Here is a 25,727-nt window from a genome sequence, read left to right on the forward strand (position 1 = left end):
AAGTTAAAAAGTAAATGACATTTTAAGACTACATCATGAAAGTGAGTTCAGATAATTAGAGCAACGGTTATACATTGGAAATGGAGTTACATCTATTTTTCTTAAGTCCCTGTAAGGTGACATTACAGGCAATAAGAGCTTTGCTTGTGTTGATCTTACTCCCAGATCTAAGTCGCTTTGGAGAAAAACGTCTGCTAAATGACTGTAGAATAGAATAAAATGTAATGATTAGGGAAGTTTGCAGCCACTGAGGAGAACAGCAGCAGTTTGCTGTGCTGACTTGTGGCAGCCGTGAGGGATCCACTCTGGATGGATGGATGTGTCCTTTTCACTGATGACTGTCTGATCAAACCTTCTTTGACTTGAACATTTAAAAACTTAGGACAAAGCAATATGTTTCGGAGGATTACCGCCCACTACAATCGAAGGCGAGGGAATTGAGTTGGCGGACAGCTATAAATATCACCAGCCTCAAGAACTGCACTGGGTAATCTGTACTGGTGTTACAGAACGGCTCATTTTTCCTGCAGGGAGTGGTCTCGTGAGCTGAATTGACATGTTGACTATTTATAAACCAGACTGCAGGGGAATCCAGAGCCAATAGAAGTTAACGTTCTCAGTAAAGTAAATGACATGAACAGAGCTTTAACTACAGTAGTAGCGGTTTAAAAGTTCCCATCCAAGCTGAAAGCCAGCCGAATACCTGCCGGCTTCCAGCCCAGTTCCATTCCAGTTCCAGCCAGCTGCCTTCCAACTTCCAGCCGCCAGAGAGGCCCCCTCCTTCTCCTGGGAGTGTCGATGTTTTAATCAAACTCCACCCATTCCTTGTAATATAGGGTAGACCCAGAAGATGGCGCTTCTCTCACAGACTTCTCATCGCCCGTAGTCTGTCAGATTTTATCTGAATTTACACTGACCGGCAGAGGCGCCACTCAAAGCACCTCTGATGGCCAGTCACAATTCATAAAAATGCATAAAACTTAATACATAATCATCGTTTGACGTGGAATGTGAAATTGTAACATGCTTGTGCGCTGCCAATTGTTTTATTCAGAAATGAATGCTAGTAGGTTAATAAAACCTTTCAAATACTGGATCACAGCCCCTAGCTCTATTCTCAATAGGATGTATTTATCATACTGATTAATCTTTTAATATTAGCATTATTAACATAGACAAATCAGATTTGGATCAAGCAACACAGAATCTGTTTGAGGTAGCTAGGAAGGGTTATTTTATTCTCATATTATTTATTTCACCTCCATAAGAAGACAGGGCGACAGATAAAAGCCCCACGCAGGATCGGAGATAATTTCTTCCACTTCAATGTGTCTAATCGCGGGGGGACATCCAACACTCGCTGTGCTGCGACTTCCTGCTCGCCGGGAATCCCGATTACGTCACCCCTCCAGGTGGGCTATTCCCCGACACGCTCTGATTACCATTCCAAAAGGTACTGTATGCAGCCCCCAACTTGAACATGCGCCTTCTTCAACATTCGCACTTGCTCCAGAAAATTACCATCTCTTAGGCTCCTCCACCACCACTTTGACTGTGGATTGATACGTAAATGAGCCGCAATGAGGCAGCTGAACAAGTGACCCAGTTTTGTGATTGTTGCACATTGGGTAAGAGTGGTCAAACGAGTCCAGTTTGTGTTGTCATGCTACCAGAAATTCAGTAGGCTAGTCGGTCCTAATGCAGTGAATTTCCATGTTAATGTTGCCAAATTCAATAGCATAGCAAGAGATGAAAAAAGAAACAACGATATTTCTTCAACATGTTAACCAAAATATTTACCTCTTAAAGCATAAACCAAGTATTTACAACAAGCAGTGTGCTTTTTAACGTTAACGTGTGCCATAGCCTACTGCACCGCTGTTCCTCCTTCCAAGTCTTCTTTTTTATTATATTGTTGTTTTATCATCTGAATATACTACAACAACACAGAGAAAATATATGAAAGTTTATTTTACGCTGGTATTTGTGCAGCAGAGTTTTCTGCCACCGGATTTGTAGTCCAGGAACGGAGAACACAGCTGCTGCCAGGAAAGGTGGATTACATTTTGTTAAAGCACAGCAATCTCCGAGTAGCCTATTATAAATACCCTCTCAGTGGCAAAATAAAACACACTGGTCTGGTTTAGTCTTCACTCTGAAATGGTTCAGTCAGAGGAATATAAAGCTGTTTTAAAAATGTTGAGCAAGCTTAAAATAAACATTCATAGGCTATCTATGTGTTTTAGATTAACACAATGATAAAACAACAATAGGCTATAATGGAAAAGAAGACTTGAAAGCAGGAGCAGCGGTGCAGCATGGCAATGATGCGTTAATGGCTCGGGTCGCGGGTTAAACATCAGTCTGGTTCGGATTTAAATGGAATAAATACATTGGTGACGAGTCGGGTTCGGGAGTCATTCTAACGGGTTAGAGCAGGTATGCGTAGCAAAACAGAACCGTGCAGGACTCTGCTCTAAGCAGTTCGGACTTGGTTGACCTGGAACCATTTGACAATAAAATCTGGAGCCATCCTGCAACGCGCTCGCTTAGGCGTCCAGTTAAACCGTGTTTATTCAACCAGTCCCTACTTCATTGCATTCATTCTTTCCTCATAGCCTACGTGCACATTTTTTTCAAGATTGTTTATGTCAGTTTTGTTTTGGAAAATGAAAAAGGAGTCTTTGCGCAGAACTTATAACATTATTCTAATCTTGCCACTTGCCTATTTTATTATTGTGTATTTTTGTAATAACATGTAAATTCACTGCATAGGAACCAACTAGTCTACTGAATTTTGTGTGACAACACTAACAGAACTGTTTTGACAATGCAACAATTACAAAACTGCGGCTCATTTACTTATCAATCCATAGTCAAAGTGGTGGTGGAGGAGCCTTGGAGATGGTAATTTTATGGAGCAAGTGCGAATGTTGAGGAATTTAGCCTTTGTTCAAGTTGTGGGCTGCATATATGCAGCCCACAACTTGGTATACCTTTCAGAATGATGATAAACAGAACAAGACACACCAAACCAGGAGCTAAGACCACGAAGTTCAGCATCATGCTTATCTATCTTTGGCGTTTTTACACCAACATTTTTATACACTGGATAATGATAATAATTATCGATTAAAGTCACGGATAAAACTGCTGTTGTTAAAACACACCCATCTCTTACAAAATCTAAAATGTAAAACAAAAAAAACAACAAACAAAAAATCTGGACCACTGTAGAAATATCTTTATTCATTGCTGATCATCTGGCCATTGAAGCGTTTTTATTTGGAATTGGGAACAAATATTTTCCACCCTGTTATATTCTGTTCCACTCTGTTATGTTCCATTCCACCCTGTTAGTAAGGTGTTTTTTAATTCTTTTTTTTTTTACTAAAAACATTGAGGACTGTGAACCTTGTTGCACCATATTAGGAAGTGAGGAACATTAAATTGATTTTGCTTTTCTGTTCCCAGGTCAAAAGGAATGTAATTATCTCTCATTTGAAATACTTGATTATGCTTTCCTTCTTGCCTTTGTGGAAACAGAAACGTGATAATCTCTCACTTGAAAGCAAGCTGGGCGTACAATAGTGTGATGACGATGAAAACTCACATGAGCAATGCTCAATAAAGGGTACATGAAAATGTGAGAAATGGTCAAAAGCACAAATACCGTTTGTGGTGAGTGAAACTATACAGCACAGTCCACAAGGCTCTTTTCAAGCACACTCCTCCCCCCAAGGAGTATGCTTGAACAGCTAACGGCAGGTAATGGCTGTGTTTACAAATGTAAAGGTGCTAATTGTTGGCCATTGAATTGTTAATTTCAAACCGGGCAGCCTTTTGGTTGTACTCTGGGCATGGTAGAGGGATAAGAAATCTCTGGGTTTTCTAGTGTTAAACACTGGAAGCGTCGCCAGCGGTCTTTTGATGACCGCCAGTCACGCTACCATGCTTATAGTGTATTAAAAACTAAACGGCTGAACCTGGTATTTTAGGACTTTTATTATATAGTTGTTGTCTATAGTTTTACCTGCTTACTTGTTTGGAAAAGTAAACACATCAATATTTACGAGCAGTTTAGCACGTCTAAACTTCCACAGAGCCGCTCAGGGAGACTCTTTCTCAGCCAAACTGTCATATATCACGGCTATGGAGTTGTAATAAATGGCCGCCCTACTCTGCTTCTGATTGGCTGTAAGATCACAAACCCTGTGTGATGATAGGCTGCTGGTTCCTGTCATTCCTACCAGCCTTTGCGCATGTGCCTGCTTCAGACAGCGGGCAGGCAGCTGTCCCACCGCTGAGACACAGTTGTATGACGTTTTATCACGTTTTATCACTAGATCGCTATGAATAAAATCCAGGGACACTTCATTTCACAGTATAAACCATTTATTTACTCATCTACTTAGGATAATAGCACTTTGAGGCCTAATTCAGAATATAGGTTGGGCTGGGTCCGGACTTTTGTGATCCCTGCTTTACACATTATCAGTATTATGTTATTTTTACCTGCCGATATTACGTTATGATTTTGTCAATATTCAGTTATGCAGCAGCTGTATCAACCCCCACTGTGAATAACTTACGTTGCAGTCAAATGACCGCTGGCAGCGCTCCTCGGGATGTTTAGAAAGCTCGCTGCTAGTGACATTCACCACTTAGCTGACTTGAGGAGGTTGTGCTTTGCCTCATAACACCATTAGCTACACATGTCGGCTTTTTTGATACATTTATTTGACGCCATTTTCAAATCAAATCATTTTTTAAATGTTGGCAAAAATGCAACAAATGAGCGACACAGCTCATTATAAACTGTTTAGAGAGCAGCAACATCAAATCACTGCTCCTCCCCGTGGACAAAAGAGGGATTGCAGCTGTTTTTTACTTGGCCTGCTTAGGGGCAGAGCCTCGCTGACGACGTCATTGCGGGGGATTACATTACCCCCACAGACCTGTGAAGGATCGGCCAAGGATCAGTCAAGGACCAGTCAAGGACCAGTCAAGAACCAGTCAAGGACCCATCATGGAAACAGGGGAACTTTTAAACCGCTACTACTGTACATCATTGTCAGATGTTTAGACATAATTATTAATGGATCTTGAACCAGAATAATTCGTATGATGGGTCACAGCTAAAAAAGTTAAAAACTATACCATGATTACATGTCAAGACTGATTTCATTTCATGAAAATTGAATGACTTTTTAAGGACTTTTTTAATTTAGGGACATTGTAAGGGCCAAAATAATGCTACTGTGCACCCCGGGGTGGCTACCTGAACAGCAGACACGTTTGGGCCAATCCAGGTTTCTTTAGAACCGTATGGCTCATTAACGGCTCTGGCAAGTGTTGTGTGGCCAGACGTGGTCCAGATGTTAGTTGTTGAGAGTGATATGCGAAGCAAGTGATACCAAGTAAAATTCAAGCCAGTATTGCGTTGCCGATCCAATACGATACTTTGTTCAGAAAGTCTGGAAAATCACTGTCCAAGCAGGTTACACTGAGGAAATGATGTTTACATTTGTTTAGATTTTTTGCTGATTAAACTGAATTACCAGTAAAATGCATAATTACATATATAAATGCCACAATAATTGCAGTTTTATCAACACCTGGTAGTACCTGAAAGGACTTGATAGTATCTGATAAGACCTGGTAGTACCAGACAGGACATGATAGGAAATTACAAGACTTGATAGGATCTGATAGCACCTGATATTACCTGACAGTACCTCAAAAGACCTGATAGTACCTAATAGTACCTGATATTACCCGACAGTACCTGATAGGACCTGATAGAACCTGATAGTACCTATCTGCAGCATTAAAGGTCCCTTGCAGCACCTGCTCCTCTCCTCCTCGTTATAATTTCATTATATTCTGTTGTAATTGACTCTTAGATGTTTAAGGAGGTTAGTGGTGTTGCTATAGAAACCTCTATGTTTTCCCACCCACATCAAACAACGCTGTTGCTGTTCAGCTCCACATGTGATGCTACGGACTGACTGAGCTACGCTTTGCCTTATTTTACATATGACTATGGCAGGCAGAAGAAAAGTAGTTCCAACAAAATGGGCACAATTTAGACCAGATCCTGATACTATCTTTACTTTCCACTGTACTCCAGTTCATGATAAACAACATATTTACCACAAATTACTAAAATATTGATATTCTAACATGAAAATTGATTCTAAAACATAAAAAGCTGGTATCGGAGGTATGGATATTTCACTATCGATCCGCACATCGCTAGTTGTTGAGAAGCTTGTCAGGACATACTGTAGATTACAGCAAGTTCATTGTGGGCCACATATGGTGGTAGTGGCTGAGTTTTGGTAGCCATGCTTGCATGGCTTCAACGCCATTAAATCAAGTTTAATATGGGCCAAACAAGACTGCAGATGTCGGCAATATTTGGGCCAAACAACTTTTGCGATCTGGATATACTCACGTAGCAGCAGATATCCGTTCATAAGCTTATCGATAGCTATGTTCACATGGCCAATATTTCAACAATCTGAGTGAAATCAATCTGATCACAGATTCCAACTAACGTGTTTACATGGATGCTGGATAAAGTGATCCGGTCAGTTGTGTGATTACATGATAGGAAGATGATTGCAATGCTTAAACATGCGTAATTTGGACTAATACAGAATAAAATTAAGGAAATATTTTCTTTTATTTTGAGCTTTTCAACCATCGAGGTGCTCCATAATTTTTAAGTTTTCTACAAATCAGTTTAATCTGCCACAGTCCAGTTCTGTTTTTCTGCTGCCATGTTTCCAGTCTTCCCTGAAAACCACTGAAAATGCTCATTTGACGTCACCCGTGCTTTGTCCGCGATGTTGGAGGAACTCGGCTAGAAGTGAAGAGTCGTTACAATGCAGAAACACTCATTCATTCGTTACAAGCCTGCTGTTTGGTGAAGTTCCTGCACCACTCTACAAACAGATGGATTAAAAACTGCGAGTCAACAAACTATCAGCTGCACCATCATACCCAATATTTATATGTTACTTAAATATTTATTGATCTGATATTTTGATTCTGAGATCAAATATGTTATTCATCTGTGTGAATTCATTTCTGATAAATGAATATATTCTGGGATTTCTGAAAGAAATAGACAGATGTCTAAATATACAGGATTAAATCATTTACTACATCTGGTTTGAGAAAATGTCAGGATGGTATTGTGTTTGGCTTCTATTTTGTTAAGTCTCTCTTCTTGCTGCTTTTGTGACTCCTACTGGGCGTGGTGGTGGGGGTGGTACATAAGAGCCAGTCTGCAGTCCAATCGTCACCAGATTGTTGCCGGACCTGGTGGTACAACGCAGGTCATTCAAAGACTGTAAGATTTTGTATCAGTCGATGATTCCTAACGTTCCTGTTTTTCTTGTAAACTTACCTTTACAGAAGAAGTCCGTTTCCGACTCTAGAAGACCCACCACAAGCCCTGGTTTGGCACACTGCATCGCCACCACCTCTGTCCTCTGTGATGAGTTTTTAATGTTGTGTTCAGCCTATTTGCTGCCTCCAGGCAGGTAAACAACACTGTACCTGACCCCCAATTATCATAAAATTCCTCTAGTAAGAACAGCAAATACCACCTAAAACTGTGGAAATATTCAGCCTTTACACAGAAATCCCAGACTAATGAACTGACATTCCCATCCTTAAAAACTTTATTACTCTGCAGTCATATTCGATTTGAATTACCATTGCCACAAACAGATCAAATCCCTAATAAAGCAGAGTCATTTGGCACTTTTTTGTGGCAAAGCCACTGCTGTTGTGAAGTATGTAATAAATCTTTTAGAGCTGAGGTGTGTTTAGTGTTCCCCATATCTGTTTAAATTGTGCCAAAATGCTGCCAGCGGTGATAAGGGCCGAATGAAACTGCATTATGGTGGCCTCCTGTGTAGCAGCACCATCTGTCTGTCTCTATCGCTCTCACATACATTTCTTTCTCCTCCTTTTCACTGCTGCTGTCTCTTCCTCTTTCCTCTAACTCCCCCTTGGCTGAGAGGCAGATGCCCAAAATCAATTGCATTCACTCAATTTATATCAGCCCAAGTAAACATGGCTGAATGAGGCAGAGGGCATTTACTGCTCACGTCAGTCTGAACAGCTGCAATACTCTTCTCATCAATAAACCTCTGATAGGCATCAGGTACAATGGAAGGGCACAGAAAAAAACACCTCTGATAATGGTGCTTCATTCTCCTACACGTTAACGGGCCAATTGAAACCAGACTGTTATAGGAAGAGTGCGATCACTGTCACTTGCAGCAGATGCTGTCTCTGAAGAGAACCTCCCTGCAGCGACGGCTTCATTTCAACCCAAATGACCATGAGAGAAGCGAGGTTCCAGACGAGATGTGAGCTGAGACGAAGTGATCTGACTGTCCTCTGCAAAAAATAACCACACGGGCGCTTGTTACTGCAAACAGTAATGACATGTTTAAGCTCGTTAGTAATCCTGAGAGTGACTGTATGTAAAGTGTCAACATGGCATCACATTAACCCAGTGTTTCTCAAATGAGAGTACACTTACATCTTCCGGATACATTTGTTTCAGGTTGGTGCACTTTGTTTAATGTTTTGCTGTTAACTAACAGTTTCAGTTGCCGACCACCCGCAAAATGCAACAAAGGGTCAATTAGATGCAATGCTAACATGTAGCATAGCAACATGACTGGGAGAAACTCAGCTAAACGACTCTACCAAGCATCGGTATCCAAACCAAATACAGTTCAAACCCCAAGCAGTTCTATGGGAATGTAAGAAAACCAGGAGAACATCGTTGTCCACTTTAGAGCTTCTGCTAATTTCTCCACTTCAAGCAAACCACACAAACAAGGAGTCACATGAAAGCAGAGACTCAGACTACAAAGACGTCTGTCTCGTCACTGTGGGGCAGAAACTCTGGAGCTAGCAGCCAGAACCAGAAATCATGTCTTACTGTTGCTGTTTGTAGTGAAAAGTTTGATTCCAGCTCTAAAAACTCTGCTAATGTGTTCTGCTATGACTGCCTTTGTTTGAAATGAACCATGAAGGTCCTGCTGGTTTCCATGGAGATGAAGGAGGTTTATAGGGAAATTTTCACTCTTCCTATTGTGGCATTCTGGTCGTGAAAGGGTCGGACAACGCCACCCCGGGACTTTCACCCGGGAAAATGCACCAAGGTCGTGAACTTACCACCAGGTACACCTATCCACCACCAAAGGCTCATCACCTGATAAAAAGAAAGAAACAGAATTATAAAGTACTCTCAATGAAACAAATTCACTAAAAACTTGGTAAAAAGATAACCAAAAGAACTGCCTCTAGTCTAAAACAGGCACGCGCACACGTGCACACTAGCACACTAGCACACTAGCTCGGCTAATCGCCGTCAATGGAAGAAATCATTCTAAGTGGTCAGGTGACGGCATCAGTGTCCACAAAGTAGTCAACAGTTCCAGAAAAAGCAAGACTTAGTCCCAGTGCATCCTCCTGATGAAGATTCTCCACGATTACCGCGCCCAAGCAAAGCGAAGCAAAATGAAGCGCAGCAAAGCAAAGCAGCAGTGGTCCCCAACAGACGTGATCCGACACTGCACGGCCACTCCACAGCTGAAATCAGGTGATCCGGGATCGCACGGCGTATCGTAGAGCTTTCACCGACCGGCCTTCGTCCTCTGCAGCTTGGCGTCAGGCGTCGTGTTGTCACACCGCTGTGTATAACCCACAATCCAGGGCTGCACAAGTTCTCCAGCATGCAGCATCAGCCTAAAGGATCTGTGAGCTTGATGAGGAGTGCACAGCCTGAAGCAATACCCAATGAGTCTCTGAAACAATAACCAGAGTGAGCAGCACTAGTTTGCAGCGACGGCTGCTAGCTTACCTGCACCATCCAGGAAGGGACTTTCCGGATGCCAGGGAATGACGTAAGCCCAGCCACCAGCAAGCGAGAGGCAGCCTGCATGCCCTGCTTGTCTTTTATATGGTCGTCCCCCCCAGTAATTGGCTGACCAACACATATGGCAATCAATAACACACGTAACACACGTGTGTCCTGCTACACTATCATAGACTATCTTGGCTTCACTTCTTTCTGGACCCTCATGGTGTTTCTAAGGTGAATGTGGGGCTATCCCTGGATCCTCCTGACTCTGACCATTGATAGAGGCGTCCATCATCATCATCATGATCATCGGCCGATGGCTTCCTGAGATATTTACCTGCATAACACCTCTATTAAACACCTGGAAACCTGCTCAGCTTCACGTTTTACCTTCTACTGTAGCACAGTTCCTCACTAGGATTACTATACTCATTCGTAGGACTACTTTACTCATTCATAGGACTACTTTACTCATTCGTAGGACTACCTTACTCATTCCTAGGATTACTTTACTTATTCCTAGGACTACTTAAATCAGTCCGAGGATTACTGTACGTAGCGTTGGCCTTTAAAAATAAGGAACACAAGGGGGCAGAGTTTCCTAGATAAGATGTTTGTTTCCATTCCCTTCATTTTAGCTGAATACAGTATTTATAAAACCAAAAGGTTAGCAAGTAACAACTAACAATAGGAACAGTGATTTTGATTTTGCTGCTACTTCTTTAACCCTTTAAAGACACACTATGTAACTTTCCGCCCTTAAAACTCTAAGTTTCTGACTCATTGATGGCACAGTGACGTTTATTATGTCACTAAAACAAATTTCCGTGTTTGCTTCCTTCTGTTTAGATGTACGATGATAGAACCTCGAAATTTATTCTGTGTGCACTGAATTAATTTTCGTTTGTCTTGGTGCAAAAAGATTTTCTGCTCAAAATGTAACTGACGAGCAAAAATGTGTCTGCACTTCGAACCCCCTCTACTCACTCAATATCGCCACCTAAGGGTTCTGCTGTTCGTTAACCCTCTTCTCTTCCTGTTTAGTAATTCATGTCAAACTGAGGCAGCTCAGAAACGCATCAGTGTGTGTCTACATTTCATAAGCTGGCATCATGGGATTGTTTAGAAGTTAGTGTAAGAGAAGCCAAATCCAGATGTTATCAGAATCAGCTTTTACTTAAGTTGCTGTCTAAAACCTTTACTGCAGATTTGGGTCTTTTTCTGGTGTTTCATCATTTCCTTTCCATTGAATGCATGTGGTTTTGCAGGAGCAGGTGGGGGTTAATGTTTGCTAGTCAGTTTGTATATCTTTAAACCATGTGTAAGGGTTTAAATTGGGGAGGTGGTAGATTATTCATGACAGTTCAGGACAGTTCCTTAAAAGAAATATTTTTGTTGGCTTATCACAGTCACGGCTATATTAATGAAGTGTTTGAATAAGAAAACACAACAACAATTATACAATGCAAAAATAAGCTAGTTTGAATGAATTCAGATCAAGGGTTCATCTTCAAAGTAGCGGATGCTACAGAACCCAATTTCCCTTTAAAATATTCATAGTCATAATGTATTGGAAAACACAAACAGCTGACACAAGTGTTTGCTGGGAGAAATTTGGCTGGAAAGGAGGCTGCATCTTCCCCTCGAGGGAGGGAGAAATTCAATTGAAGGATTTGGAGAAAATCCCGTCTGCTCCATTTGCAAATGCAGTGTTCTCCAGCATCTCTTAACTCCCCTCTGGGCTCGTTGGATTTGTGCATTAGTAAGTGTGTGTCTATCAGAAGATGTGAAGTGAGTGGGAGGGTTAAATTATAAAAGTTTTATGTGCCCAAGACAGCATAAGTCGAAAGAGGACTGAAGGTAACGTTCTTTTTAGAAAGCTGCAATAACTAGTGGAAAACACTGCATGACGTTCCAAAGCAGAAGGAAATACTAGCAGGGATCTTTTCTTCATGAAATGTATAGTTACAATGTTCAGATCATATGGATGATGTACTTTATACTGGTCACATCAGGGTTTTTTTTAATAGAGAGAGCATGTATGTGATGTCACCAGAGCTTTGTCCGCCATCTTGGGGGAATCCAGCTTTTGTTTACAGCTAAACTTCCAGCTTTCTCACCAGTAAACATAATTAAAAACATGTTAAACACACAGCTGGTTGGAAAAGTGAGTCGTTATGATGCAGAAGCTTTCATTTCCTCATGGGGATGCTCCACACTGGGGGTTTTGCCTACATGGTCTGGGGGGTGTGGCTGCGGTGATTGCCCTTGTCTGAGTTGCTGGGGTCCTGCACTGCAGCGTCCCAGCATGCCATGATCTGGGTGGTTGCTATTGCGGCGGCTGCTGTAGGACATGGGTAGACTGGGTCCTGGGGGGTATTCCACCAACGTAGCTAAAGAAAGCCGGGCTGTATCGGGAAAGCCTCGCTTGAGACACCATCTCTGAAGTAAGGCTCAAGTCGTTCCACTAACACATTTCAGTTGCATCTACTTGAGGCTAATCCAAGCGAGGCTTACATAGCCTGGCTAAGTGGGAGGTCCTGAGGAATGTAGAAAGCCCAGACGAGTGGATGGTGGAAAAGAGGTGCTGCAGAAAAAGAGAGCAAGCCGAGAGCTGTCATTTTCTCAGCAGCTGAACAAAGAGTGTGCGCACTCTGCAGTGTCATCAATAAAAGGCCAAGCCATGGTTACCAAAAAGGAACCCTGTCTCTATCTATCTATATCTTTGTCCGTCTATCTCTTTAGATTAGCTTTCTCTTTCTCTATCTCACACTTTAAATACCCTCGGCCTGTATGGACAGGGCTCAGATGATCCCAGTTGTACTGTTAGCCAACCAGCGCTTTGTTTGTGTATATGCATGTGTGTGCATGCGACTCTGGTATGCGTCTGCCATTCTCTGGCCAGTGTCTAACGTTCTCTGGTATGCAGCCGCCGGTCTCTGGGACTCGTCCACCGGTCTCTTGGACGTGTCTACCGTTCTCTTGGACACTTCCGCCAGTCTCTGGAACGTGTTTCTGGGACGTGAAATGCATAGGTCCCACAGTTCTATGCATGTTGACATGAAAAGCCCAAATTGTCACAACTCTGTCTAATATCACATTTTAAAATAATGTCTTTTTGTCAGAGGGAATCAAACCACCGAAGCTACAGATGCAGCAAAACAGCAGAAAGGGGACTGAAGAAAAATACACGTAAACAATAAGAAGTGAAATCACTCACTTTTTATTACTGTCTGACATTGCTCTGCATCTCTGATGAACAAAGTGATGATGCACCGTCAACAATTATTAAAATTAAAACATAATTACAAACACCTAATTTAAATTATGATAAAATACTGGTGCTGTGGTGCAGTTAATGAAATAAATACATGTAAAACAAGAAAATAAATGAGCAGCTATTGCACAAATAAGAAGTTATTGAACAATTTTCACAGGTAGTTGCACTTATTTTGCGGTACTTCCTGTCTGAAAGAAAAGCAGTCCACAGACAGGGTGAGTGGGGTCCCTACAAATCCTCAAAGCTCTGAACAGGCCGCAATGATCCTGCCACAGAGCTGCTGCTGCTGGTTAGTACGCTCTCTGTGGTTCCTCTGTAGAAAGAGGCAAGGACTGATGTGCTGAGATGGGCTCTCTTTAGCCTCTGCAGAGAAATCAGGCACTGGTGAGCCTCCTTGGTGATGGAGGAGGTGTGCAGAGACCTGAAGAGGTTGTTAGGCACATGCACCCCCAGGAATTTGGTGCGCTGCAGTATTTTTACAGCAGTGGACTTGATGTAAACCTGGGTGTGTATCTGAAAGCAGTTATCTGTAACATTTAATAAAAAACAAACAAACAAACCAAACAACTTTTCATAACTAAAGAGGGATTGTATGTATGACTGGACGTCTTTGCTAACCTAATCATTTGCAGCTGATTTGTATTTGCATTTTTAATTTGTAAAACAAATCTAAATGGTGTTTTATTTGTGGCTACAAGTGGACTAATTATGAAGTAGAAAAAAATCAGATGTCTAGTCCAAACCTGAATTTCTCATGTAAAATTTGTTCCATAGTGACACGATAGCATCACACAGTTGCTGCAGATTTGCTGATCATAAAGGGATGGACATGGTCAGCAACAATACTCAGGTAGGCTGTGGTGGTTAAACCAGGCCAGGTTGGTACTAAGGGGCCCAAAGTGAGACAAGAAAATCTCCCCCCACCATTACACCAGCAGCAGCCTGAAGCGTTGATTAAAATCAGGATGGATCCATGTTTTCATGATGTTTCCAGCAGATTCTGAGCCTAGCAACTGAATGTGGAGCTGAAATGGAGACTCATCAGACCAGCAACGTTTCTCCATCTTCTATTGTCCAGTGTTGGTGAGTGTGTGTGAATTGTAGCCTCAGTTTCCTGTTCTTAGCTGACAGGAGGCCCCCGGTGTGGTCTTCTGCTGCTGTAGTCCATCTGCTTCAAGGCTGGACGTGCTGTGTGTTCAGAGATGCTGTTCTGCAGATCTTGGTTGGAGCCAGTGCTTATCTGACTTCCTGTTGTCTTTCTATCATCTCCAACCAGTCTGCTCATTCTCCTCTGATTTAATTCCATAAACAAAGCTCTTAACGTTTGAAGATCTTCTCACAAGCTTTGCTGCCATGCTGGAAACTGGAATATTCCATCTTTAAACAAGTCCAAGCTGGCCTTTCTACCTCATACAAAGTTATTTTTCTGCCATTTTGCAACTGCTTCCTTTATGATGTTGTGACAGCGTACAGCCTGTTTACTTCCATATTCATGTCATTTTAACTGAAATGAAAATGTTACATGTGTTATTATGTTTTCATACACACCGTTTTTTATCAACCAATATATTTTCATGTTATTCTATACTGGATTTCTTCCTGAAATGAATTACTCACTGATGGATGATGTTTCTCCAGATCCTGGTCTTTTCCTGGTCTCTTTGATGCCCATCTGTCTCATCGTTGCGAGACTGTTTTCTCATTTTCTATCTCCTCAGCATCAAAGCCTGAGTGTGGATCCATATTTCCTGTTGTTAGACTCACTCACAGTCTGATGCTACAAAACTGCAGAGATATTAAAACATCTTTTACTGCTCTTGTAAAGCCCACAAAGATTTTTTCTCTCTTTTCAAAAGTCTTATTCTTGCTATATTCCTTTCCTTTAGTTGACTGGGGTTGAGAAGCTGCAAGCTTCTTTGTAAGAGCTTTAGTTATCTGGCAAGTTTGCCCAACAATCCTCTTCAAAATGAGATGAAGAAAATAAATAAATAAATAGCGGCCTCCCAGTGCCCTCCTGTGGAATCATAATATCATTTACTGTTATCCTTCCCAGAGTTCGCCGGAGGCTTCAACGGAGAGCTTTCTTATTGCTTCACCACGGGCATCCTGATGAGCAAATAAAATGTATGGAGTCTTTTTGCAGCTCAGTATCGTAGACTAATCACGATCTTAGAAGTCTATGTGAAAGCTGAAGGGAACAGTTAGTCTGAAGGCAAAGGACAGAGAACAAAGCCCTCTTTTGTATAAGAAATGCATATGAAGTTTACAATAGGAAAACTGCGTGTGTGTGTGTGTGTGTGTGCGTGTGTTAGTGCGTGTGTGTGTGTGTGTAGAGGTGGGGGGGGGGGTACTTTGTTCCAAAAGGTTTTGATAACTCAAAACTTGACTTGGAGGAATCAGGCATCTGAAGCTTCATGTTAGCTCTGTTTAAACTTTAAGGTGTATTTCTGCACAGAATGATCGATGGCCGGTGGGTTAGAATCAGTTACATGATTGATTTAAACCAGAAAGGCTGCCTGGCTAGAAGGCTGGAAAATGGTAGAAATTCTCCCATGCAGCCTGTTTACATGCACAGCAAAATCATGATCTGGATCTGGATTTCTGGAGTTATCAGATGATTCAAATGGTCGTATAAACAGTAAATCTGCTGCCCTTTATCAGAAAACTGACATTATCGGATTAACACATGTAGATTTCTCCCAACACGCCGATGTCTTTCTGCATATAGATCCACATTTCTGATTTATTGTGTATTGTTACACCTGCACATGTGCAAAGAGCTGCACATCTATCTGAAATCAGCTTCTCTCGCTGTGAAACTGGATTGTTAAAAAAAAGTACTATACAAAAAATAGTTACAGTTTCTGGACTCTTGGTGATAAAAATTCTAAAAGTAAGCCTTGAAAAGTATCAGAAACTTCATAATTAAGGAGTATGAAGTGTTTTTGTGTGGATTTGGTCCACAGCTGTGACAAGGCACCTGGGTGCTCTAAATAAGCTTCTCTCACGGAGATGATGCTTTAATATGACACGAGAAATGAAGTACAGTCTGTTTCGCCGCCAAACATTACTGCGTCACAGCAATATAGTCGCCCACAATCTCACACAGAAAATGATCCAGAGTTTGTATGGGAACTTATCTATTGTTTTAAAACCGACAAAGCTATTCTTTCATTGCATCCAACACACACATTTATTCTAGCACTGGTACAGTACGTCTTTGCTATAACACAGGGGGCAAAGGGCTTCAGGTTGTGGTGAAACAATGAAATATGAACGTGAATGTGAGTAATGGACTCATGAGCTGAAAGGCTTCTCAGATGCCCAGACACTACACAACAGCCATCTTAGCCTCTGTGGAGATATCTGCAGAAATAACATTTTTACTTTACAAATTATCCACCAACCTGAGCACAAATGCAAAACACTGTCCTTATCCATGTTAAAACGAACAGAAATCTACTGCTTTGTTTTCTTGCAGCTCTGCTACTGCAAAGCTCTTTTTATTCTGCATTTTATTTGACTTCTGCTTATTAAACGGAGGCTGGCTGTGGAGACAGATGCAGAAAGTCAAACCTCCTCTCACCACACGGACAAGCAGGGCGCCAGTGGGAGGATTTATTGATATGTTTTGTTCTCAGACATGTGTGTTCAAATCAAATTGCCTCCGAGGAGCTTGGGAGCAGCCTGCAGACGTATCGTAGATCCAGGTCTATGGCAAGAGAAGCTCTGCAGCTGGACCGAGTGTGAGGTGTGTCCTGGCTGCCATCCAGTGGCTGCAACACTGCATTACAGCCAGGCAGCTAAAGCACTAAAATGTGTGCTGAAAAATGCATAGAAACTATATCTTACATTTTAGAAAAATCATTTAAGGCTTAAAGGGTGTTTTTATACATGTGAAACACATATTTTGCACATGATATTATGACATCAAATTTTTTAGCTAATTATATACAGGCTGTTAAATGTCTTATTCAATGTCAGTTATTTTGATATATGACAAAGAACAGCTCACATTTGGAGCCACTGACAAAAAAACAAAAAAAAAGATTGATTATTAGAATGCAATCTTTTTATAAACTCATCAATGAATTGTCCAGCCACTGCAGCATTATTGGAGAGCCTGGATTTATATGTAACTGTTTTTGATGTTACCAGTCTCTTCTCGTTCTTTTTAAAAGGAGTGATGTGCTGATGAATTCTGTGTTTTCTTGTGTTTTCAAGCGACAGTGCATGTGGCGGCCAATCAAATCACCTGATTAATGGTGTCTGACCATGTGATTGATAGTAAATTCTTGCACCACATCCATGTTGATCCTCCTTAAAACTAAATGCTTCATCTACAGTTATAAAGTTGATGATTCAAGCATAATAACAGATGACTGTAGCCCAACTTCTGATACTTAAAGGAACAACTTTTTCTTTATTATTATCTGCATCCACATGTTCTAGACCAGTGGTTGGCAACTAGTGGCCCGTGGGCCAAAACTGGCCTGCCACCAATTGTATCTGATCAGATTACATGAATTAAAAATAAAAAAAGGGTATGTCTCAGTTGTGCAGAAACATGGTGGTGTTGACAGCGCTGTGTTAAAAGAACAGTGTGGCCCCTTTAGGAGCTGGAGACAGAGGCATCGGAGCAGAGGAAGTTGCTGTTAGATACTTCCTGTTTAGCAGTGAATTTTTTGCTACAAGCTTTAGCAGTAAACACCACACAGCTTTGCTAGTTACAGTCTTTTCCGTGTCTGCTTCAACACTGCTGGATAAAGTGAAAGGAGATAGCCCTGAAGCTAGCTGCTGCTGGGTAATGTGAAAGGATATAACCTTTAAGCTAGCTGCTACTAGGGAAAATGAAGTGCACTAACCCTGAAGCTAGCTGCTGCTGGGTAATGTGAAAGGAGCTAAACTTGAAGCTAGCTGATGCTGGGAAAAGTTAAGGGAGCTAACCCTGAAGCTAGCTGCTCCTGGGTAATATGAAGGGAGTTAACCCTGAAGCTAGGTGCTGCTGGGTAATGTAAAGAGAGCTAAACTTGAAACTAGCTGATGCTGGGTAAAGTGAAGAGAGCTAAACTTGAAGCTAGCTGCTGCTGGGTAATGTGAAGGGAGCTAACCCTGAAGCCAGCTGCTGCTGTGAAATGTGAAAGGAGCTAAATCTAAAGCTAACTGCTACTGGGCAATGTGGAGGGAGCTAAACCCAAAGCTAGCTGCTGCTCTGTAATGTGAAGGGAGCAAAACCTGAAGCTAGCCACTGCTAGATAAAGTGAAAGGTGTTAACCTTGAAGCTAGCTGCTGGGTAATGTAAAGAGAGCTAAACCCAAAGCTAGCTGATGCTGGGTAAAGTGAAGAAAGCTAAACTTGAAGCTAGCTGCTGCTGGCTAAAGTGAAAAGAGCTAAACTTGAAACTAGCTGCTGCTAGATAAAGTGACAGGAGTTAACCTTGAAACTAGCTGCTGCTGGGCAATGTGAACAGAGTGAACCCTGAAGCTAGCTGCTGCTCTGTAATGTGAAGGGAGCTAAACCTGAGCTAGCCACTGCTAGATAAAGTGAAAGGTGTTAACCTTGAAGCTAGCTGCTGGGTAATGTAAAGAGAGCTAAACCCAAAGCTAGCTGATGCTGGGTAAAGTGAAGAAAGCTAAACTTGAAGCTAGCTGCTGCTGGCTAAAGTGAAAAGAGCTAAACTTGAAACTAGCTGCTGCTAGATAAAGTGATAGGAGTGAACCCTGAAGCTAGCTGCTGCTCTGTACTGTGAAGGGAACTAAATCCGAAGCTCGCTGCTGCTGGGTAAAGTGAATGGTGCTAACCCTGAAGCTAGCTGCTGCTGGGTGAAGTGAAAAAAGCTAAACTTGAAGCTAGCTGCTGCTGGGTAATGTAAAGAGAGCTAAACTTGAAGCTAGATGCTGCTGGGTAAAGTGAAAGGAGCTAAACTTGAAGCTAGCTGCTGCTAGATGAAGTGAAAGGAGTTAACCTTGAAGCTAGCTGCTGCTGGGCAATGTGAACAGAGCGAACCCTGAAGCTAGCTGCTGCCCTGTAATGTGAAGGGAGCTAAATCCGAAGCTAGCTGCTGCTGGGTAAAGTGAATGGCGCTAACCCTGAAGCTAGCTGCTGCTGGGTAAAGTGAAAGGAGCTAAACCTGAAGCTAGCTGCTGTTGGGTAAAGTGAAAGGACCTAAACTTGAAGCTAACTGCTGCTGGGTAAAGTGAATGGTGCTAACCCCGAAGCTAGCTGCTGCTGGGTGAAGTGAAGGGCGCTAACCCTGAAGCTAGCTGCTGCTAGATAAAGTGAAACGAGTTAACCTTGAAGCTAGCTGCTGCTGGGTAATGTAAAGAGAGCTAAACTTGAAGCTAGATGCTGCTGGGTAAAGTGAAAGGAGCTAAACTTGAAGCTAGCTGCTGCTAGATGAAGTGAAAGGAGTTAACCTTGAAGCTAGCTGCTACTGCGCAATGTGAACAGAGCGAACCCTGAAGCTAGCTGCTGCTCTGTAATGTGAAGGGAGCTAAATCCGAAGCTAGCTGCTTCTGGGTAAAGTGAATGGCGCTAAACCTGAAGCTGGCTGCTGTTGGGTAAAGTGAAAGGAGCTAAACTTGAAGCTAACTGCTGCTGGATAAAGTGAAAGGAGTTAAACTTGAAGCTAGCTGCTGCTGGGTAAAGTGAATGGAACTAAACTTGAAGCTAACTGCTGCTGGGTAAGGTGAAAGGGGCTAAACTTGAAGCTAACTGCTGCTGAGTAATGTGAAGGGAGCTAACCCTGAAGCTAGCTGCTGCTGTGTAATGTGAAGGGAGCTAAATCCGAAGCTAACTGCTACTGCGCAATGTGAAGGGAGCTAAACCCAAAGCTAGCTGCTGCTGGGTAAAGTGTAGGTTGCTAACCCTGAAGGTCACTGCTGCTGGATAAAGTGAAAGGGAGCTAAACTTGAAGCTAGCTGCTGCTGGGTAAAGTGAAAGGAGCTAACCTTGAAACTAGCTGCTACTGGGCAATGTGAATAGAGCGAACCCCGAAGCTAGTTGCTGCTCTGTAATGTGAAGGGAGCTAAATCCGAAGCTAGCTGCTGCTGGGTAATGGGAATGGCGCTAACCCTGAAGCTAGCTGCTACTAGGCAATGTGAAGGGAGCTAAATCCGAAGCTAGCTGCTGCTGGGTAAAGTGAAGGGCGCTAACCCTGAAGGTCACTGCTGCTTGATAAAGTGAAATGGAGCTAAACTTGAAACTAGCTGCTGCTGGAAAAAGTGAAAGGAGCTAAACTTGAAACTAGCTGCTGCTGGGTAAAGTGAAAGGAGCTAACCTTGAAGCTAGCTGCTGCTGGGTAAAGTGAAGGGAGCTAACCCTGAAGCTAGCTGCTGCTGGGTAAAGTGAAGAGTGCTAACCCTGAAGCTTGCTGCTGCTGGATAAAGTGAAAGGAGCTAAACTTGAAACTAGCTGCTGCTGGGTAAAGTGAAAGGAGCTAACCTTGAAGCTAGCTGCTGCTGGGTAAAGTGAAAGGAGCTAACCTTGAAGCTAGCTGCTGCTGGGTAAAGTGAAGGGAGCTAACTCTGAAGCTAGCTGCTGCTGGGTAAAGGGCGGTAACCCTGATGCTAGCTGCAGTTTCACCCAGGAAGAGTCACCTTTCCTCCGCCTCCTGGGCTCAGTTTGAAGTTGAAAGCAGGAGAGTTTAGCAGCTTTTTCTGTTGGGAGTTTCCCCCGATAGTGGAGGCAACAGACCAGAGCAGCATGTTTACTAAACCCTCAAAGAAATGTTGCTTCAGGAGCAAAAAGACCAGACGGGAAGATGAGGAAAACAACTTGCAAAAATGAAAAAAGGGGTGCACATCTTAGTATCCAGATGAAGGAGAACAAAATACTCACACTGGGTAGTTTATTTGGCTCACATCACAGATAAAAGTATGCTGACACATTTACAGAGCCTTGGTCAGAGCGTCTTCAGTTCTGACGAGGTCAGTCACAGAATAAATACAACACCTCTAAATGTTTTACAGGCGTCATCTTCTGCCAATTAGTCATTGTTAGGAAAATAACTTGTTGCTGTAGGGGTGGTGTTTAGTTTACCTGGCAAAGAAGCCACTTTCTCATCTACTCACTGATTAAGAACAATAAAGGACACTAGAGTCCACAGAATGTTAAAAGTATAAGAAATTATGTGTGTGTATATATATATATATATATATATATATATATATATATATATATATATATATATATATATATATATATGTGTGTGTGTGTGTGAGTAGGCACATGTGGTATATGACACCAATTTTCAGGTTTACATACCAGCATTATAAGGTCATTCGGGATACCAGACCATTTTGAGTGGCCTCGTAATCCCAAAACATTTTATTGATATAAATATTGATTAATTCAAACTTAAATTTTTTTTAATGAATGCATGATAACTATCATACACCCATTGTGAGTTAATATTGCTATTTGACTGTTATTACCTTTCCTACACTTTTTAAGACCTTAGCAAATATTGACCTCATAAACCATTTGTGTGTGTTTTTGTGTATGACAATTTTTTTTTTTTTTTTTTTTCATTTTTGGTTAAACATACACAATTCCGCCAATTTTCACACATTTGCCCGCCACTGGACACACAAAGACCCGCGAACGCATCAGATGACGCTCCAATCGCATATCTTTCAACTAGAACCCCCGCGAGAGCTCCGTAGACATAAATACCGCTGGATTGTACAACGTAACACTGAAATGAATAGGTAAGTACTTTATATGTGTATTAAAGTTACGATGCATGTCATTTTGAGTTCATAGAGGATTATATATGTACTAAATTATTAGAGTATTGACTCAGTGTGCAGACAAGAGACAAAAAATGTAACCTTACGATCAAATAACATAACTTTATGTGTCGAAAGCATAAAGTAAAACAGTGTTTTTAACATTTCCCTCATAGAATCAAATAAAATTACGGTAATTATCCGGCTGGAGTTTATTTCCTCAGTCTACGATCACATGTCTGACTGTGGACGCAAGCTAGCTGCTAGCTATAATATCAGGGTAAAATAGCTAGCGGACGACTCCTAATTGTGAATAATACAGCGTTAAAGACCAAGCCAGGTTTCTGTTGATTTTTTAGCTTGAATATGGCTTGTAAAAAGCTGCACGCTGTGTACGTTGCCAGAACAAGTGAGTGACTTCATACATTTAACGTATTTATTATTTTATTATTATTTAATGTATTTATATGCATGTAGGTTTAACTATGGGTGTATTGAGGCGCTTATATTAAACAGATATGAAGAGGGGCGTCGTGTCATCAGGCAGTGTGCTTAAATCAGTGTTTCTTAAACTGTGTGCAGTCAGAGATCATCAGCTGTGCCGTGAAAAGTCACTTAACTGATTGCACTGCTCCGAGGGAAAGCTGCGCTCTGTGCCTTTTGTCCTACGAGGCTACTGTAATGCAACAGAGGGGATTGTGTTAAGATGCTGTTAAACGTTGTTCAGCCGTACAAAAATATCTGTTCGTAAGTGTTGTGTTGTGTTGTATTAAGGTGTTAGTTTACATTAGAGACTCACGGGAAGCACTTTAACTTGTTTTGTGTGTAAAAAAAAAAAAGAAGTTAAGATAAAAGTACGACGCTAATAGCGCTAGCATCCCTATGGGTTTTTCAGTGCAAATTAGCGCAATGCTAATCGTTATTTATGTGTTTTATGTGTATTAACATAGGTTACGTTTGATTGCCGGATCATAAATGGCTGCCAGAAGGCGAAGGAAAGCTCCTGTAAAGGATGCCATTGAACATGCTGTCAAGGGACTGGACAAGACAACACAGCTTGAGGTTAAATACATAAACTCTTTTAAAGGTATGGCATTTGTGTTTTAATTTGACTTTTTCATGATTGGTAGCTTTAGCAAAGCTTACATTTTGTTAGTACAAAGGCAGAAATGGAAAACAGCTCAGAATATGACAGCATGTTTTGGTCACATATTCAATAATCTGGACAGTTGTCATTGTATTGAGGGGCCTTGAAAGGCTGAATCTTTTTGCCAAATGTAGAGGACAAGAATGATGCACAAACTAAAGCAATGTTAGCAAAGTAATGTAATTTACTTTTGGAAAGTTTGTGCGTATGTATGTGTCCAACTTGATTAATAATATTCTGCCATATGGTTATTAATGTATGATGAAGTGAATAGCTCCTGCTTGTAGCCTTTCAGGAAATGGTAAAAGAAATAGAACTGAAAATTTGTTTACATGTACTAGGCCGAGGAGTGTTTTCCAGGACCATTTTCCAAAAAGGTGACTTTGTAGCAGAGTATAGAGGAGAGTTAATAAATGGAGAAGAGGCAGAAAAGAGGAGAAAACATAATCGTGCATGTGCTGTCTTCATGTACGATTTCCCCTGGAGGGAAAGGACTTGGTGGTAAGACATTGAATTTAACTTTTATTTTTCATGTTAAACAAAGTTAGCTGCTATAGACTTCAATAATGTAGTGCACACGTTAGGCAAGTTAGGTTCATCTCAATATGTTACTATTGAGGGCTTGTTTATTGTAAGAAAACTTCTGATCTTATCTGAATTTAATCTTTGTCAATGAGTGATGATGAAATGTTTTTAAATACTATCAACACAATTTTAATGAATTAATGATATGTTTCTGAAGTATTGATGCAGCTCAAGAAGATGGCAGCTATGGGAGACTAATTAATGATGACTACTGCCATCCAAACTGTAAGATGAAAAAGGTTGTGATACAGGACAAGCCACACCTTTTTCTGTTTGCACTGCAAGACATTAATCCTGGAGAGGAAGTAACATATGACTATGGAGGAAGTGACTGGCCTTGGAGAAAACAGGTGTGTCAAAATTAGTTGCTGAATGTCCCTTTTGATGTTTGTCTTGTTCAGGGCAACACTGCAGTCTTCCTTGTAAAACTGAGTTTGTATTTAAGTGATTTGTGGGAAACGTTTGTGTTGTTCACAAAAACATTTGTGACCCTCCCTCTCTCACTATCTCCATCCTTTTCTAGCAGCCCTCTGCTCCAGTTGCTGACCAGCAACAAGTCCAATATACCCCTGACCATCTTGAAAAGGTTTGTCTCTATACTCACACCTTAGCTTGGTACACATTAAAGTGTTTTATGCTGGTATATTTCATGTGTGTTTGTGTGTGCATGGTCATGGTTTACTGGGTCATGATTTGGTATGTGGGGCCTCTGTATTGCTTGCAGTAAACTACAGTATACAACATCAACTGCCTTAGAGTGCTATGAATGAGGATTCATTCTTATTTTCTAACAATACTACATTTTTACCAACATGTGCAAGACCAATATGAAGAGACATATTGCTTTAGAAGAAAACAAAAAATATTGTGATCCTGTTGTTCAGAAGTTCCCCTCAAATATAAAATGATATTTCAGATAAAACATATTTAAGTAACATCTGTATTTTTTGTGTTTGGCCCTCTCTCTCTCACTCTCTTAATCTCTCCATCCTTTTCAATCAGACCTCAGCTCCAGCTGCCATCCAGCAACAACGTCTGTGTACCCCTGACCATCTTGAAAAGGTTTGTCTCTATACTCACACCTTTGCTTGGTACACATGAAGTGTTTTATGCTGGTAACTCCATGTGTGTTTGTGTGTGCATGGTCACGGTTTACTGGGTCATGATTTGGTATGTGGGGCCTCTGTATTGCTTGCAGTAAACTACAGTATACAACATCAACTGCCTTAGAGTGCTATGAATGAGGATTCATTCTTATTTTCTAACAATACTACATTTTTACCAACATGTGCAAGACCAATATGAAGAGACATATTGCTTTAGAAGAAAACAAAAAATGTTGTGATCCTGTTGTTCAGAAGTTCCCCTCAAATATAAAATGATATTTCAGATAAAACATATTTAAGTAACATCTGTATTTTTTGTGTTTGGCCCTCTCTCTCTCACTCTCTTAATCTTTCCATCCTTTTCAATCAGACCTCAGCTCCAGCTGCCATCCAGCAACAACGTCTGTGTACCCCTGACCATCTTGAAAAGGTTTGTCTCTATACTCACACCTTTGCTTGGTACACATGAAGTGTTTACATGTTACCTTCAGGAACCTCCCTGAATCACAGTTGTGGCAGAGCCGTCGTAGGACATCATCTTCAATAAATAAAATCTGATTTAATTCTTTAAAGTGTGATTTAAAGTGTTGTTTTATATGACCTAACAATGTGCTTTAAAGGTCCCATATTATACACTTTATTCCCAATCTGAGACCATTCATTAATATCTAAATGAAATATTTCCGCCATGGTATGGACAAATCGACCCTCAGTTTGAGTGCAGCGGCTTCTCTTCACCTCCCTCTTTTTAGCAGCATCAGAAATGTGCCGTTTATGGTGGGCGGAACCCTGGTGGAGCAGCTCAGCTGTTGGCTCCGCCCATTGCATCGCCCGTCATGAGGTGATTGACAGGTTAGGCCTTAGCGGTTACTAGACGCTGATTACAGCGTAGTGAAGGATAAACGCCGGAACACCGGAACCCATTCCTGAAGCCCCCATTCCCGACCCAAACCGCGACGCACGGAGAACACAGCTA

General features: G+C 41.5%; 1 protein-coding gene across 1 annotated transcript; it reads left to right on the forward strand.

Annotated features, from left to right (window-relative positions):
* Positions 1 to 22,551: 22,551 nt before the first annotated feature.
* On the forward strand, positions 22,552 to 25,220 carry LOC121636385 (histone-lysine N-methyltransferase set-1-like). The gene is made up of 7 exons (XM_041979867.1): positions 22,552 to 22,660; positions 22,864 to 23,000; positions 23,402 to 23,561; positions 23,803 to 23,995; positions 24,169 to 24,231; positions 24,648 to 24,707; positions 25,122 to 25,220. The coding sequence occupies exons 2-7, from the start codon at positions 22,889 to 22,891 to the stop codon at positions 25,218 to 25,220; spliced, it is 687 nt and encodes a 228-aa protein (XP_041835801.1). The 5' UTR covers positions 22,552 to 22,660; positions 22,864 to 22,888.
* The last annotated feature ends 507 nt before the right edge of the window (positions 25,221 to 25,727 follow it).

Source organism: Melanotaenia boesemani, chromosome 3, assembly GCF_017639745.1.
Source record: "Melanotaenia boesemani isolate fMelBoe1 chromosome 3, fMelBoe1.pri, whole genome shotgun sequence".
NCBI classification, from domain to species: Eukaryota; Metazoa; Chordata; class Actinopteri; order Atheriniformes; family Melanotaeniidae; genus Melanotaenia; species Melanotaenia boesemani.